This window comes from Centropristis striata, chromosome 19, assembly GCF_030273125.1.
Source record: "Centropristis striata isolate RG_2023a ecotype Rhode Island chromosome 19, C.striata_1.0, whole genome shotgun sequence".
Taxonomy (NCBI): Eukaryota; Metazoa; Chordata; class Actinopteri; order Perciformes; family Serranidae; genus Centropristis; species Centropristis striata.
Window position 1 is genome coordinate 8,507,148 of NC_081535.1, and position 17,920 is coordinate 8,525,067.

The 17,920-nt window shown below is 38.9% G+C and overlaps 1 protein-coding gene across 1 annotated transcript; it reads right to left on the bottom strand.

Moving 5' to 3' along the window:
* Nucleotides 1–17,835, bottom strand: bnip3lb (BCL2 interacting protein 3 like b). Its single transcript, XM_059357969.1, has 6 exons — nucleotides 16,763–17,835; nucleotides 11,336–11,567; nucleotides 7,234–7,312; nucleotides 6,736–6,839; nucleotides 5,689–5,838; nucleotides 1–2,974 (listed from the first exon to the last, which is right to left on the bottom strand). Exons 1-6 carry the CDS (start codon nucleotides 16,818–16,820, stop codon nucleotides 2,926–2,928), a joined length of 672 nt encoding a protein of 223 aa, XP_059213952.1. The 5' UTR covers nucleotides 16,821–17,835; the 3' UTR covers nucleotides 1–2,925.
* Nucleotides 17,836–17,920: the final 85 nt, after the last annotated feature.

The following is a 17,920-nucleotide window of genomic DNA, read 5'->3' on the forward strand; positions in this document are numbered from 1 at the left end:
TTCATTCAGGTAATCTTTAATGACAAAATGTTCATCAATTCTTCCAATGTATTGGGAAAAAGAAAATCAAAGCAAATGCATCATTACAATAACTAGTGTTAGACCATCGCAGCCTGAGGGAAGTCTCTCTCTATTCACATTAGGCCCTGCCATCAACAATAAGGGTTCATTCTTTACACTTTTTATCTCGACTCCCGCTCTGTGCGTTCACAATCTTTCTGCAACATCAGGAAAAAAAATAACAGACGAAACAAACCAAACAGGAAAGAACGATCCGAAACGCCGCTGCATGTCAAACACTGCATGTACAAACACAGGCAGACAAAAATACCGTAGCGCTGTGGCTGACATGGAGACAATACTCCGATCACTGTCGTCTGTCGTTAAAGGTAAAATAAAAAGATAACACGTCCTGAGTCGACCTGCTGGGTCAAATAGTATTTGCAGGAAAAAAATATTTCAAAAAGAAGCTGAGTTTACTTCAAGTAGCTGTCGAGAGCAGAAAAAGTTAGGTGGGATTTATTTCCAATACTTCACATGTACGCCTTCAAGTCGAACCCCAAACTGAAAACTTTCTTTAAGTTGTGACCTACATTTACTTTAACAATAGTCAGAACTCATAGAAGTTGATGCTGTTTTTTGTCTACTCTCTTTTTTCTTGCATTAAATGTAACACTGAACTGCAGTAATCAGAAAATCATATTTTGAAAAGGCAACAAAGCAATGTCAGCTAGTAGAATGCTCACTTTTAAGCCTAAGAGTTAAAACCTCTACATCTAAAAAAAATAAAATAAAAAGCGTTAGAAAAACTGCAAATGCTGTGAAAAAGAAAATATCTACAGAAGTCCTGAGGCAAGACAAGCTGGTGATCCATTTTACAGTCTGTTTTATTTCTTTCCTGTGTTTGTGAATGAAATACAGGTGAAAAAAAGGTTTTGTGAGGACAATCTTTCTACATGTCTTTTTTAAGTGCCAGGTGATAAAAAATGTCAGGATAATTTTTTCAGTGTTTGTCACTGTAAAACTAACTTCAGCCACAAGTGCACCACTACCTCATGTTCCAGGTAAGTTTTAGAACAGCCCCTTGTGGCCGAAATGAGTATTACAACAAATAGTTGGTCCTGACCACAAAAAAAAAAAATCACCTGCAATTTTATTTTACCCGTTTTAACAGATCAAAAAAGTAGGAAACTTAAAAAGAATATCCTGGCAAAACCTTTTTCCACACCGGTTTGTAAGTCATAAACACAGGAGAGAAAATAACACAAAACAGACACTAAAAAAAAGGAATCAGCAGATTTCTTTTTCCATTTTCCTCTTAGAGCTTCCATAAATACCAAGTTACCAGATTTCTAGGAATTATTTACCTCAGGCTGGGATGAGTTTGCTCCAAAAGAAAGAGAAAAACATTCGTTTTAAATATTATTTGACCCAGTTCGGGCTGTGTAAGGTCTACTTGGGATAAAAAATGAACTACAGTCCAAACTCAAGCTTTTCAATCATGCTGCGCACCTTACAGAACACGCTAGCCACGTACCTCTGTTTATACATAAAGCAGAGCCTCGGTAGGTAAAGACAAACCTCCCTTTGTCTACATGAGGATGGCCCTCTACCTGTCAAAACCCTGGAATTAGTTCCCTTCATCTTGAAGCTTGATGAAGCATTTCTGTGGAAATTTTGGCAAATGTGTTGGAGTGCTAGAAAGCAGGGCTGGACATGTTTCACAAGCAATTCTACTGAAAGTGAAAGTCAATTATATTACCTGAAATAATTGACTTTTGAATAAATTTACTCAAATCTAAAAAAAAAAAAATGGCAGTAATTTAAGCTCTGTTTATTTCAAATCTTTCAACGTTTGAATATTTTTGGTAGCTAATCGATTAATCTGGAGTAAAAGTAAAGAGGGATCTGAGTGGTCGGGACAAAAAGCAGCTTGCCGATATGTTGCAGACAAACCAGGAAGCTCAATAGAAGGACAACACTGACAGTTTGGACAGACGCCTGAACCTTTCTGGACCGTACAGCGGCGTTACCAAGACCCAACCATGAAATACTGTTAGTGTACACACCGCCTGCCTGCCTGCACAACACACATCGACACCCTGGTTTCCAGTTATTGTCACTTTGCAAAGTATTCATTCTGAATTGATTTTAATTTCTAGTTTCCATCAAAGAAAAAATCTCTGGCTGGCTGTCAGAGCCTTCAGAGACTTCCCCAGTGCAATTCATGAGCGCTTGTGGTTTAGGATGGCCACTATGGTAACTCAACATCATTCTCAATACACCACCGCTGTTGTAAAATAAATAAAAAAAAAAAACAATATTTCCTAAAGAAAATGGCTACTTTCAAGAAGGCATGATTACATTTTCAGCTCGCGTGGTCGACTCTGAATTTGGCCGAAACCCTTTTTCGAGATCGAGTGTTGGGCTACTCATGTAGGTGGCACAATCTGTGGTCAATTCTAAAAACTGGTCAGTCCGCCCTTGTTGTCACATGATCAAGGGGTCGTATGTAGTAGAAGAGTTTGGTTTGATGCTGCGACCCTCCCTGAAAACCCACCCGTTAGAAACACTGAACCCAATCGCTGGGGGAAAGAGAAATATGGAAAATATGGGACCTTATGCATTCTTTGAAAAGCTTACACAAATGACTGAAGGATATAAGGCGTAAAAGAGGAGGAGGGGGGGTATCTACAGACAGTCAGAGAACAGCCGATTAAGAAATAAAGGGTGGGGGAAGGAGGAGGAGGAGGGGGGGAGGAGAGATGCATTACTCCTGAGAACATGTCATATCTCAGGGACGGGGAGGGGAAGCGGGGACAGGCGGGACAGAGGGAGAAGACACGGCCGTTCTTCTCACAACAGCAAAACTTTCTCCAAACAACGTCATGGCCACTTCTCAGGCACTTTTCTTCAGTTTCAGGTTCAGAAAGAGCTGGCGGGTGGCGTGGTCAGCCTCTTTCCGATGTAGACTCTGACAAGAAGAAAGAACACAGACCAGGAGGTTACATATCATCATGCAGGCATTTTGACTTGTCCTACAGGAGGGAGTTTCAACAGTGATTGCTTCATGGCAATAATTGCTACTACAGAGTCATCTGTAGATGTGCTGTACGTTTCCATTGTAGTCAAATCGAAATTTTGAAATTGGGCACTTAAAAAAATGCAAATTAGGGATGTTTCTTTAGAAGATGGCAGTGTAATGTATTACTCTAGGCTAACCAGTCAGTAAACAATAAAAAAAGAAGAGATTATGCGGGAAAGAAAACAGTAGAAGTAGAGACTTTCAGCACCCATGAGAGAAAATGCAGAAGACGCTGACAGCAAAAAAAAAAGCCTTTTCTTCTTCTTTTGGGTTTTCATGAAGGATGGAAACAGCTGATCAGTTATGTGAGTTGGTTGGAATGTTTGGTTACATCCAAATGTATTATGAAAAAGCATTTCCAATCTCCCATTTAGCACAATAACGATTATCCAAAAAGACAAAAACCATCTCAAATGAGCATAAAAACTTCTATGCATATTTTAACAAGTTTCATTGAATTTTGGTGTTATCCTCAAATCCTGCAAATCTTTAAAATACGCATAGAAATACATTGATGGAAGACCCATTGTGATCGGATAAAAATGGAGAGGAACACTGATGTATATGTGGTTGGGGTGCAAGTGAAACCAGATGTCTAATCTCGTGTGTAAACGGCGATCTGTCCACTTGTGATCCGATCGTCCAAGATACATTTTAAAACCAAGAGTAAACAGGGTCTTAAAATAGAAAAAAAGATCCCCAAATTCTCCCTTTTTTCAAACAGAAAAATGTGCAATCTATAAAAAAAAAGGTTGATCTCTACAAACTAAAAACACTAAAGACTGAGCAGTTACTCTAAATCTCATGCATGATAAGGATCATGAAAGATTAATATAAACAGAAATAATAAAACCCTAGTAGCTCCTTTCTCATAAATCTCATCATACAGCAATTACAGTTCAGTGAAAGCACCACAGTGACTAATTATGTAACTGTATAAACTTCACACTGGCCAACAGAGACATTGTGATGATGACAGTTTTGTTAATGACACTCATTACACGCCACATCACGTAGAAGAAAAGCCTGCTGTCTGAGGTATCGCTGCTGTGATATTATCTGATTGAGGAGTCTGGATTATTATAACATGTGTTATCATGAGCAGAGAGGGCTCATGGGAGTGTCGCGGCTCGCTATGAGGCAGCAGGTGTGCAGCCTCTCAGTCAGCAGCTGCTGAGTTTGTCACACTCACATATAAGGAGAAGGAGGGAGGACACGGCTGACTTTTATCTGCGGCTCTACAGCGCCCCCTAGTGAGATTTATGTACAACTACAAAATCACAGTGAAATTGTTTTGAAATTGGAGCAAAATCCATGCTGATTGTTCACTGAAGAATTTAACCTTCCTCTTGTGTTCGGGTCGCCACCGACCAATTTTTAACTTTTAAATTCATAATAGTACCACACAGCTTTTGTTTATGGCATCAAGGCTTTTTGACTTTGTCAGGAACTTCTATTTAAACAAAATAAAACAAAAAAAAATAATATCACTAAATTATAAATTGCCCTGGTGAAAATCAAACATTTGTGTTGTTAGGGTCAGTTTTGATCCAGTTATAATAAAAGTTTATAAAAGAATAATTAGTGAAAAAACTTAAATCATAAACATACTGTCAGCTCAAAAGGACAACAGTCCACTGACAGCCAGCACCTTCAACAATCCCCTGAGCTTCAGTTAGAGGCTGAACAAATCAAACAAACACAGACGGATATCTACAGATTTGTAAGCGATGCATAAGACTAATTAATTTCAGTTTGCAGCATGCAAAAATTAGAAGAAGATTTACAATAAGCCAAGTTCTGGATCATATCTTTACTGAAAATGAGACACGGGAAAAAGAGCAGGTTTCTGAGGAAGACCATGAAGAGTATCAAGCAGAAGACACAGACACATCTGATGCAATAAGAACAGAAAGACAAACATATACTGCTTCGACAAAAATATCTCTGCAAAGAACAAACTAAAAGTGTCACTTTTTACCACACATGCATCTAAAGACATACACATACACATGCCTGTTCTTGCACACAAAGACTGGAACTAGTACTTGATTTCTATTGGTTTGATTGGCTTGATTGCTTGTTGTTTGTTTGCACATCTACATTTTGTATTATTATTATTTCTGCTTTTCATTTTTTATTGGTAATTCATTTCTATTTTAAGTAAAAAAATACGGGTCAAATTTGACCCTAACACCATAGATGTTAGCTAATAATATTAAAATTTAAAAAATCAGGTAAAATAACAACCTTTCATTAATTTATATACTTCTATTGAGGTTAATTTTACCATTTTTTTTTAAATTGAAAACGAGAAGTATGTTGTCAAAAGAAAGGCCCAGGGGGCACAGCAAGTATATTAAAACTAATCTTTTCATGGATAAAGAAGCCTAACAAGTTAACCAAGAGGTAAGACACAAATTGGATGATAAATAATTATTTTGAGGGTATTTTATGGATCATTTAAGACACAGGTCAAAACCGACCCGCTAACACCATGGATAGTATAAGAAAGCTAACACAAGAGAAAGGTTAAACAATTTACTGTCAGGCTTGTTATCACTCAGAGACCTGACAGGTGATGTGTGGTGTTTCTGTCTTACCCCAGCCCCAGAGCGAGGATGTGTGATAGTAGCAGCGAGGGGATGAAGACTTTGAGGAACTCAGCGGAGAAGATTCCTCCTTTCTTCATGGCTCCAGTCTTCCTCATGCTGAGTGTTACTGAGCGGCGAGGGTGACGGAAATGAAACTCCCTGCAAAAATTATTATTATTTTATTTTAGACACAACACAACTGCTTGACAACCTGGCAACTATCAATCATGGTAAATATGCCCCCAAACATCTACTTTTTTAAAACTTTTTATTCTTTGTTTTTTATTGTTTTTATTTATTACTATATTTGTGTATGTTTTTTTTATTGTATTTTAATAACTGTACAGCATTTTGGTCAACTGAGGTTGTTTTTAAATGTGCTCTATAAATAAACTTTGACTTGACTTGACTATTGTTTCAGTCCTTCATATAGCAAAAAGTAGCAAACATTCTATGGTTAAAATTTCAGTGGAAATGTGCTTAGTTTTTGCTGTAAAATGCAGTATGTATAGATTTAATTTAACTACAATTTTCCTTAATAAATGATCAAAGAAAAGCAACTTGTCAACTTCTCCAAATTTTCTGTTTCTAAAAAAATGATTTATGGCATTATACCTGTGTAATACTGGTCTAATACTGTGTAATACTCATGATTGTGCTGTTTTCATAGAAATGTAGTACATTGTCCAGAAACTGCTGGCTGTTTCTATTTCATGGGGGCATTAAAATAACTAGAATAAGTTAATCAATGGGTTAAAGAATTGTGCACCTGCAAAAATCATAGCCATGAGACTTTAAATACAATATTTAAAAAGGTCTAAAAATCATAGATATCTACACAGGAAAAATATACATAACTTTCTTAAGATTTTTAAAAATGCTTTAATTATCAGCATCAGAGTTTCATGAACACTTTGTGGCAGCTGCTTTTATATTTGTCCTTTAGACCAACTTTATTGCCACAACGACTGACCACTTACTCTGGACAAACAAGCAGCTGTGTGTGTGCAGTTGCCATGGAAAAGTCACGTTGATGTTTACTGAGCTGAGACTTACTTGGGGGGAATGTTTTCTGGTCGACTAGACCAGTCAGCAACCCAGTCTGCGTCCTTCATCAGGATGTCCATGTCCCTCTCCTTGTCCAACGCGTCCTCTTCTGACTAAAGACACCAACACACACACACACACGTCACTGAGAAACCTTGGCCTTCAGTCTTTATGATCATGACGAACATTCTTTCAAACAAGTATGTATGTGACGTGTCATGGACAAAGAGACAGAGGTAGAGAAATCAGTGCAGAAACTAACACTTTTTTGTGTTTTTGTTGGTGCCCTGACAGAGAAAAAGAGAGAAAAGGTGCAGAAGAAGAGTGAAAGTAATGGTGACAACACATGCTGTGCAAAGGAAACAGAAACCCTCATTGGGTGCGGCAGCCGTCTCCATGGAAACTAAAGGCAGACGGCAGTTGTCATGTACATACACACACCACTTTCGGGCCAGTGGCTGGGGTTGCCATGACAACAGACTGATGGAGAAGCACATGAGCTCTTACTAGGCTGTCTCTTCTGGCGCTCACGTCCACGTCAAAGATGATCTGTCCGTCATCCTGGGGACTGTGTGGCCGCGGAGGGCTGTGGGCAGAGTCAAAAACATCAAATCAGAGTCATGACCTCTTGACTTCTCCTCATCCCTTCATTTCATTGATAAATGAATAATGCATGGAATTAAATCCACAGGTCAGAGGAAGAACACATATTTTCCCAACATGGTCTCAAGATGCAAAAAAAAAAAAAAAAACGTATAATTTTAAATACTATCAAAAATAAATATGCTGCTCATTAGGAAACATCAGCTGAGAAACATGGCAACTTACAGGACTCTAAAAAACTAGAATGCATCACTCCCTGTTTGGGTTTGATCCTACTGATAAACGTGAGCCAGTTGAGACTAGGGCTGTACATCTTTACTGGTCTCACGATTCGATTATCTAGCCCACGATTCCATTCCATTCCCCGATGCGTTACATCCTTGATTTCTTTATATTACAACATATGGTTACTTTTTCATCAATAAATACTAGTGGTCTGATAAATGTGGGTTCACTTTTTATTATTTAAAGTGCTTTACAAAATGTATAGCCGACTTTTGGAGTCAAGTTGTAACTTCTAACAACTTCCTACTGCTCTGAGGACATTCCTGATAACCGACATTTTTGTAAAGCAAAATAAATAGTATAGGCCTAGTCTACTACCTGATTATGGACTGTCACTGCATCGATTCAGAATCATCCACATCTGGATTGTGATGCATCGATTATACAATTATTTTAATCACCTCTAGCTGATATGGACCAAGCTGTTTGTTAGCTAGAAACATATTTTACATCATATTGTCTTTGTACAGTGTTCAACTGAATATATGTCACAAAGGATTTGCAAATTATCACGAGACAGCGTCCCAAAGTTTTTGGAATCAGGGTTTTATTTTATCTCAGTGACTGCAATACTTCATATTTTGGATAATATTTAGGCATGTTGTAAATAAGGAAAAATGTATGGAAATTAAATGTGATGAGCACCAGACCTGCTTTGTTACACTAACCCGTATGTAGAAGACATGACAGTAATTTTGTATTGTATACTTTCCTTTAGTCTCTTAGTTTCACTACAGTTTTATTACGTCACAACACCTCAACTAGGCCAGTGTAGGATGTTCAATCAGTCCTTTACCCAGCAGGAAAATCTTGCTGCTCCTGACCTTTGACTTCTCTGTGAGTCTTGGCAGGACAAGTAAAGAAAACATTTTACTTATTAAATCTGTGTCACTTGACACCCAGTTTGTCCAGTGCAATGTTTGTGTTCCTGCCCACTTCTCAGCAGCTTGTTGATACAGTGTTCTTGTGTTCGCAAATGCTCACAAACATCCTCAGGTGACTCACTGACAACTGACTGCCCGACTCTCTGATAAGCTCGACTTTATCTGCCACGATGACACACAAACACAGTGATGTGGCTGGGAGTTGAAGGGTCGGGATTTTTCTAACGTCCTCTCTAACGCTGTGGAAGACGTGTTCATTTTATTTTCAGGAGCCGACTCAGCTCCTAGGCAGCTGTCAGAGCTGACTCAACATGTTCAGAGAGCAATAACGAGCAGCCCCTCCTGATTTATGGGATGATTTCACTTGAGGGATTTTAGAAGTTATGTCACCAATATTAAACGCCTCTCATAAAAAAAGGTGTTACTGTTAACTTCCACTTTTTCCAGTGAGTTTTATTAGGAGGTTAGTAGATGAGCAGCCATCTGTGTGTCTAGGCTGAACACATTTGGCTGGAAACTTATATTTCAGTCATGCTACTCAAGACTGCTGTTTTATCAACACTTGAACTATGCAACAATTATTGATTTCCCCAAGATTATCTTAAATGAACAAGATGACTTCCATCTGGATATTATGTCCCCACACACAAAAGTTTCAGTGTAGTACAAGCAGTGAAGAAAACACTTGATTTCCCACCAAATTGTTCAACTAGAGAGTTGGCTGCAGTGCAAAGAACGTGCTCCAAACTGAGTGAAATTAATGAGGAACATAAGACAGGAGCGGAGTTCACCACGTGAAATAAATCTTCCACCACTGTAAACACACACTTGAATGAACCCAAGAACTTGTGACTTTCTTTGAACTTTTTGTGGTGGAAATTCCTGTGCTTTCAGCTGTATTTTATGTTGAGCATTTAGGAAATATGTAACAGCCTTTGGAGCAAAACTAGTTGTATTTTGTATGTTTCACAGTTGAATAAAAGGATCCAACCAGCACACTGGAGATAGTGGGGACACTATAATATTAAAAGATTGTTAAGTTACAAGAGTGGTTTTTGTATAAAAAAACCACCATATTGTTTAAAAATTAAGCCGTTTTCAAGAATATTCAAATACAAACATTCCTAATCTTGAGAACATAACAAAACTTTTTCTAAACTTTTGAGACTTAATACTTGTCATATTAAGCAGGATCCCAAACCACTTATTGGGAGTGGCTTATGAAACACTCCAACAGCAACTTACTGACATTTAAGTAAGTTCCATTCAAGCTAAATTTAATTGTATTAAGGATCAAAACTACATTCTCTATAGGAAATGATAGGTGTGCTGATTTGATTGGAAAGTGTTTGTATTTACAGTGACCAAAACAAAGTTTTGCAAAGTTAAAATGTTATCTTTTTCTGTTCATTCAAACATAATTGCTTTAGAATATATTGCTGCACATTCCTGCCTCACTTGCACATATTTTTTAAATAGTAGCCCATTTAAAAAATATTTTGATTGTAATTTTTTCTCTTTCCCTCTGTCTGTTTCTGCCAGAACTGGGGAGTGTTTGTGCCAAAGTTTGTCATTGTATTTCTACCCTACACAGTAATAAAGGGTGCTTCATTCAGCTGTGAGTGTGACTACACACAGAGTTGGAGTAGGAGTGGGGAGGGTCTCATTTAAGAAAGGCCCTGTGTCTTCTCAGACACCCTTCAGCAGAGCAACAACAGCATCATAATACCAGAGGATTGTTAAAAGACTACTTCACCCATTAAGTATTGCACTCCTATGAGACTGTCGGATTTATGACTGTTAATAACTCAACACTTCAGGGTTTTATGCTTCGGATACGATACTTGAAATTGAAATCTAAATCTATAAAGCAGGACCTGAAATTGTCTTTTAAATTACACACATTCTTCTTCCTTATTAGAAAGTTGGTACCTTCATAACGTAACTTTACGACTGACAGTTCTTTCTGAGATTTGGGTGTGTCACAAGCAGTAGCCTTGAGCCACTTCTTTCTAACTTCATATCCACAGATTTTTTTTTCTGCTGATGTTCTGCAACATTTATGGGACTTCACACAGCTTCCTCTGAAGCCATAGAGTAACTGTATCCCAAATCGGACACTGTTCGGCTAAGATTCTATCAAAATTTCACATTAACTACTAATATAAATGATCATGTTATGCTTCCAATTATTAAAATGTTGTGAAACTAAAGTCTACCTTTTTCTCTTTCGAACCGTATATTGCTTTGACTGTGTACGTTAGCCTTGAGTTTACCAGAGTCGGCAAAAGGACGCTAACGCTGGTGAATTAGCTGTGCGCTAACTGTATCCCAAATCAGACACTTTCATCTCCTTGCTGTAAAACAATGGGGGCTGTTGAGTTTTTCGGGAGAAATTGGATGTTTCTGGGTAAGCCAAATAAAGAACACCGTTATCAACACACCCGGACCATACTTCTGTCCTTCACAATAAAATACAGTACAGTAAAAATACAGATGTACTTTTAAGATCGTCAAGTGTCGCCCAAACGTTCTTACTGCTTTCTCTCATCAGATTTACTTGCATATTGTAATTAGACATGTAAATCTCCAAGTACATAAATAAAATTTCACACATAGATATATGTATAAATCAATTATACCTACACTGGTGGTGGCGATCTTATTCGAAATGACCGTAAAAATATTGGAAAGAGCGGCATTGCAGATGTGTCCGATTTGGGATACATTCTCTATATATTACTTTATATAACTTTTCTTCACATGCACATGCAGTAGTACTCGTCGCTCTATAAACTGCGATGAGTGAAATGGGTGGAGTTCCCCTTCAGCACTACCTGTCGCAGGAGGAGTTGCTGCGGCTTGACTCGTGCTGGGCGTCCAGCAGGATCTTCTCCATGTCTCCGTTGTGGATTGAGGATGAGGATGGGACGTGCTCCAGCCCCCCCACCATGGCCTCTTCTTCCTCCACCTGAGGGAGGGGCAGGAGGCCTGGGGCCGGGCCGCCTGTGGAGGATGACTGGGCTGCTCCGGCTGTGCCTCTGTTCATCTCTAACTCCACCCAGGACCCTGTGGGAAGAAACAGAGAAGCATACTTTAATTCACTCACCTCTGTCAGTGCTGCCAATGTTTAATGTTTTGGTTTTAAATGATTGTCATCAAAACAGAAAACACAGGTGAAAGGTCAGTTTAAACCATTTTTCACCCAGTTGTTATGTCCCCACCTGTGCACTCAAAAGTTTTATGTTCCTGCTGGAAGAAAACGCCAACAACCATAGTTTATGTAACACGAGGTCGCCCTGCAACAGGGACAGGTTTACATTCCATGAAAAGCTTTTTACATTTTTAGATTTTTTTTTCACTTTATCTTGATATTCTAAAACACAGATTAATAGATGCCCAGTTTCTTTCTCTTTTAAAAAAACAACAACAAAAAACAAGCTGTAACTGAATAATTAATATTATTTATTAATAATAAATACTGAAATAAGGCACTTATTTTACACAAAACCGCAACTGAAATGCATAATTTAGGGATTTGTTTACTTAAGTGTGGTTGAGAACCATTATTAGATGATACTGAGGTTAAATTTAAGGTACTGACCATTTACTGTATGTAAGAAGTGGACACAGTCACCGTGATATCATACATTGCTTTGCGATTAACCCTTTTGAAGCGCTGAGTCTGGATTTTGTTTTTCGCCTTCTTGTTTTTTTGGAGCCATAAGTGACCATATTTGGCTGAGATTGTACAGCTGAGTTAGCAGCAGCTAGTTCCAGCTAGCTTGGCTAGCATTGTGCAAAAAAACAAACAAAAAAACTAAACTCTGGCTTAGAGTGTTTTTCAGTACGGCCAAACGCTGAGCATTACAATTAACTGTCATCAACTGAAAAACTGTGAAAGGGTCAAAGTTCTACGACAAACACACCATCAGTGGAGTCGTCCCCTGCTGGCCATTAGAAAGAATGCAGATTTAAGGCACTTCCACATTGGCTTCACTTTTCAGGCCCGGAGGTTGCTGCTTGGTACCGACACAAACTCTTAAATATTTGGCATGACAGCCAACTGTTTTACAAAGTGGTGCTTGTGAGTTCATGTAAAAGAGCTGGACTGATTGACTGGATTAAAACATAAATATTTGATATGAGAAAAATTTGCATTGCTTTTCAAAGAGTTTCTCCGTCTCGACATGTCCGTATACGAGTGCTGGCTCCGTCTCATCAGCTGATAAGACGGAGCCAGCGTAAAGACATGTCAATAAATGAATAAGCCAATATCCTGTTCAGTGTCAGATCTGATATGCCCTGAGGAGCAGGCTATTTGCTTACACTGGCTACTCAAATCATAAATGGGAAGTGTCATTTAACAGTGTCCTTTTTCATTTTGGTGCATATTACCGTCCTTTTGGAAACATTCCCAGATCAACAGCCTGCCTGTGCCTCTACAGCAGGGAACAAAGCACTGCCTAGTGCCTACCTATTTTTGTGTTTTGGTACAGCCATTGATTGTTTGTTTTTCGCTATGTGCACTGATTATATATAATATACAATACTGTGCAAAGGTCTTAGGCAAGTGTGAAAAAATGCTGTAAAATAAGAATACTTTCCAAAACAGAAATGTTAATAGTTCATTTTTATCAATTAACAAAATGCAAAGTGAGTGAACAGAAGAAACATCTAAATCAAATAAATATTTGGTGCGTCCACCCCTTTGCCTTCAAACCAGCATCAATTCTTCTAGGCATTTTTTCACACCTGTCTAAGACTTGTGCACAGTACTGTACATCAGTTTGGGCAGGTAGGAGCTTGTAGGAACTATTTTAATAGTAGCCATTTTGACTTGAAAAGAACATATCACCCAACCAAAGTTTCAAGCACTTTATTCAAAATCCAAGCACTTTTTAAACACCACTTAAAGTGTTTTCAATGATTTCCAGCAGCAGCTGGGACCTTGTAGTCCTGAAATACCTTTTCACAAAATTTTTTTGACTGGTCACAGCAGGACAAGCACGGATGCTAATAAGGTTAATGGTGGCTCAGCTCTTATTAAATTTTTTAGTGTCCTGGTGAGCTGGTGTGCACAAAGCAGAAAACTGGAACACCTAAATGACTTGGCACACATCATGTTAATTGCACCTGTTAAGACATGTCAAAATATGTACCTCCTGTCAGCACTCCCTCTAAGTGCAGCAAACAGGCTTTTTTACTCAAAAGCCAAGGTGTATAATATGGGGAAGAGAAAGAGAAGATCTGTCAAAATAATTTCCTGGTCCTAACCTGGAGAGGAACAACAAGACAGACAGATGGACAGCCTGAGCCTGTCAGTCAGAGAAGTTCAAGAGTAAAGCTCTACTTACTGCCGTGTGATGAAAGGGCTGTAAATACCTGCCTGTGTATATGCCGTGGTGTCTTAGACCTTGACTGTGATATATGACGCCCTCCATGTTTGTACATGAGCTGTGGCATGGACTGGCAGCTGAGGAGGCACAGCATTTCAGAGGTGGGTTTCAACTACAGAGGAGGGGCAGGTTAGTCAGGGTAACTGCCAATCATTGTACAGCTTTAAAACACTTTCTCCATCCGTCCTCGTTAAAATAAAAAGGGAAAGGCCTCCTGAGCAGGTCACATGACCCCATAACAGTAAGTAAACACTGTGTTCACATGAGCTTTCAGGGGACTGAATTTCCCAGTTCAGGCCAGTTATACCCACTCCCACAAACGATGCACCCCTCCCCCCCTAAACTGGCCTCGACTCAGCACTTGCACTCATCCTGCGGATTACACAGCGGACTGCGAGCCAAGCCGCTGGCGACAGCCCATTGTCTCCGCTCCGTGGACTAAAACCACATCGCCATTGGTGCCGACGCTTCCGAACATTCTGGCCACAGAGCCGTTATCAGCTGTTGGGTGGGTTTAGAGGAAGCAGACATGATATGACCTCTTTGATCTACTGATGCTGAAGGATCAGACAACAGGGAGGAGGGCCCAGGCTGCCTCTTGCCTCAAGATCCCAGGTATTAGATAAAAATGACTCTGGTGTGAGCGCTCCAGGAAAGGCCAGAAATAACACAGTCTCAGATATCAGAGCTCACTGCTGGCCTCTCCATCTGATCAGTGCAAGGTCCTATTGTGCCTAAAGCTGTGTCTCAGCAGGGACTGTTACAGCCTATATGCCACTGCAACCAATGACATTTGCTATGAATTTCATAGTTTATAAATTAAGTCATTCGGATTAATCAGATGTAACTAAAACCCTGATGCTAAAAAAAACAGTGGGACCCTGTATACAACATAAATAAATAAAAAGTACAGTGTATATTCACAAAAACAAAAGTTTATCAGTTTGCACATAAAATTCATGCTTTCAATTGAATATATGTCAAAATGCATTAGCAAATTATTGTATTCTGTTTTAGGCAACGTCCCAACTTTTTTGGAGTTGAAAATGAATGATAACACTAACTTTATCAGCTAAATGTGAAAATAAGTTAATCAAAAATTAGGGCATGGCGATTAATGGGATTTTATTTTCAATTAAGATTTTGGCTTCCAACAGAAAACAATCACAGAGATTAAAAAACAAATATTTGTTATTTTATTTATTTTAATGCATATATAACTATAAAATAAATATGTATTTATACAATTTTTACTTTTACTTTCATCTGTTTTAGAAACAAATTCAAAGTATACTGAATGCATGATGTTTCTAAACGCAGTATAAAATCAAGTAATCTTGATCTCAATATCAACTGAATGAACTGAGATAATGATTTTTTTCAATAAACAAACAGCCCTATCAAAAACAATGCTTGATTAATGTTGTGGTAGCTAAATTGATTATGTGGTCCAAGATAAAATAAATTATCTCTGTTTTTGGCATAACTCGCATGAATACAACCTGTGGATGTACAACAGGAATACCAGACTTTAACATAACAATTGTTTGTGACTTTAGATCTCATACAGCAGGGGGGAAATATAGCCCAACATGCTGTTAAATCTACAACCTGCTTGCTCCACAGTAACTATCCATCACTGGCTGTCTGTTTCTATAAAAAAAATGAAACCTCTGTGTCTCTTTAAATAAGAAAAAGCAGCTGGAAAGTGTAATTGTGACCACTGTGGGTTGTATTTGGCCAGCCACAGTGTTCCTACATTGCAGTATGCTGTAACACTTTCCTCTCTTTCCGCACGTCCGAAACGTCTGTCTCCTTGTCACTGCAGCCATAAATAGCATGCCAAGTCACAGCCCCCCGTAGTGTGGTAAAACTTAACCCACAGAAGCTCTCCAAAGCCCCTGAGTCAGTGCAGCAGGGTAATAAACATGCCTTTGTTTACGTCTCTAATGACCTATACAAGCCGAGGTTTTGCATGCAGCTTATCCCATTTTAACAACTGAAGCAGGGTATAAATGTTAGATATTCAAGTTTCAATCATAACATGCACAACAATTACATAAGCAGTTGTTCTAAATGAAAATCTTGGGTCTTGGGCTCCTCCAACAGAACAGTTTGTACAAAAAGAAAATCACACAGGTAAAAAAAAAAAGGGGGGGAAACTAAGACATAAATAAGTGCAAGTTAGAATATAGGGATAAAATACTTGACAGTAATAGTATATGAAATCAAGTACTATAAGTTTGTGGTCGACAGTTATTCAAAATTAATAAGCTAATTGTAACAGAATTGTAGCAAATGTATATACATACAGGATCACTTATGTAACCCCTAAGTCAGTGCTTTTGTTTACGTCCTATGGCTTTTGTAAGGCGAGGTCATAAATTTCAGAAACTAAAGGTACGATCCTTGAAACGATTGATAAACATTAAATAAAAAATAATAGGTTTTTGGTGTTTCTAAAAATATAACTGACTGAAAAGTATAACAACTACATGATCTAAATGTCTCTGCCCCCATTTTTGCCAGTTCTTCAGACTTCTTCCATCTCGCCTTGTTGACAAAGCTTAAACCCGCCTCCACCTCTCTACAAGATCGCTGATTGGCTTACTCGCTTGTCAATCAACCCTGTGGCAACCCCATTGGCTTTGACACTGTCAATAAACACACGGAACATAGCGTTCTCGCATTCAATGTAGCTTGACGGTGAGGGGAAAAAAATATAACCAGGCAAAAAAAAAAACTATATTTAATAATTAAGAGGCCCCAATAAACTTATAATAAACACAAAGCCGTGTACCCACACACGTCCCCCAGGGAACAAACACAATGACAGCCCAGTAATTTGGTAAAAATGTAGCTCACCGTTCAGCCCGGATTCTCCGTTGTTGTCTGCAGAAGTAGAGTTAGCAGCGTCGGACATCGTGGAGCCTGGTGAGCGGGGCGGGTTGGATAAAAGATTCAAAAACGCGCACTACCTTATCTGCACACATTCAGACGTGCGATAGTACAGCTCACCCGAGTGGCCTACTGCCCTGTTTTTCCCCAACAGCGAGCGCGGCTAGCTTAAGCTAAGCTAAAGCACCGCTGCAGTTTGTTTTTCGCCCGTTAGCTGGTCTGGGAGCAGCAGCGCTCGCGAGCCGCTTAGACAGACCTTCCCGGGGCTGGGTGATGACGTCAGACCGTCCCGTTGATAACAAAAGAGGGAGAAGGATTACATAACAAGCAGACTACTGACTGCATGCATAAAGTACTAGCATCGATTAATGATCCAATGTGCAAAAAATTAAAACAATACGGCTTGTGGTGATTGGTGCAAGCTTAATTTGCCCACGAGGAGGAGGAGGCGTGCGTGCATGCACTCACGTACACAGCACATGACAAGTCAAGACAGAGGCAGATGTGTGTTTTCAGTAATCAGACTCCACATCAGCTGATTGCAGCAAGCCTTTTAGTGGTTGTCAAGTAGCAGAGCGGGTTGTTTTCATTGTGACCAGTCAGATTGGGGACAGATTCACAGCTGGATTTACCACCTGGTTGGCAGGTGCTTGCAATTTTCAATGATTTAAAAAAAAAAACAGCAGGAACCTGAAAGTACAATCACTGCACTCCAGGCTGGACAATCTGCCTTTTCTCCACCTGAAGGTGTTCTAATCAGGTCATGTGTTTGATTATAATGTAAACATGGATATCATAATACTGATATAGCAACTGATATAGATCACATAGACAACACATTGCAGAAAACTAGAGCACAGTATTGGTGAGATCTCATCAACGATCAGGCAATCACAAGGGTGCAAAAAGTAGTTCCTTTATTATCTTCACTGTCATAGATTAAAACTGTAGTTATACATTACTAGAGGCATCAATATAGTCTAAACTGTCCACATTTTAAATACGTGTGGAGACATCAACTGCTGCAAATCTTAGTGCAGCTTATTGTACCATCACATACAGTAGCAGTAATAATGTCTGCAGTAGTTTAAACACTTTAAGTGACTTAATGCCTCAAATAATGTC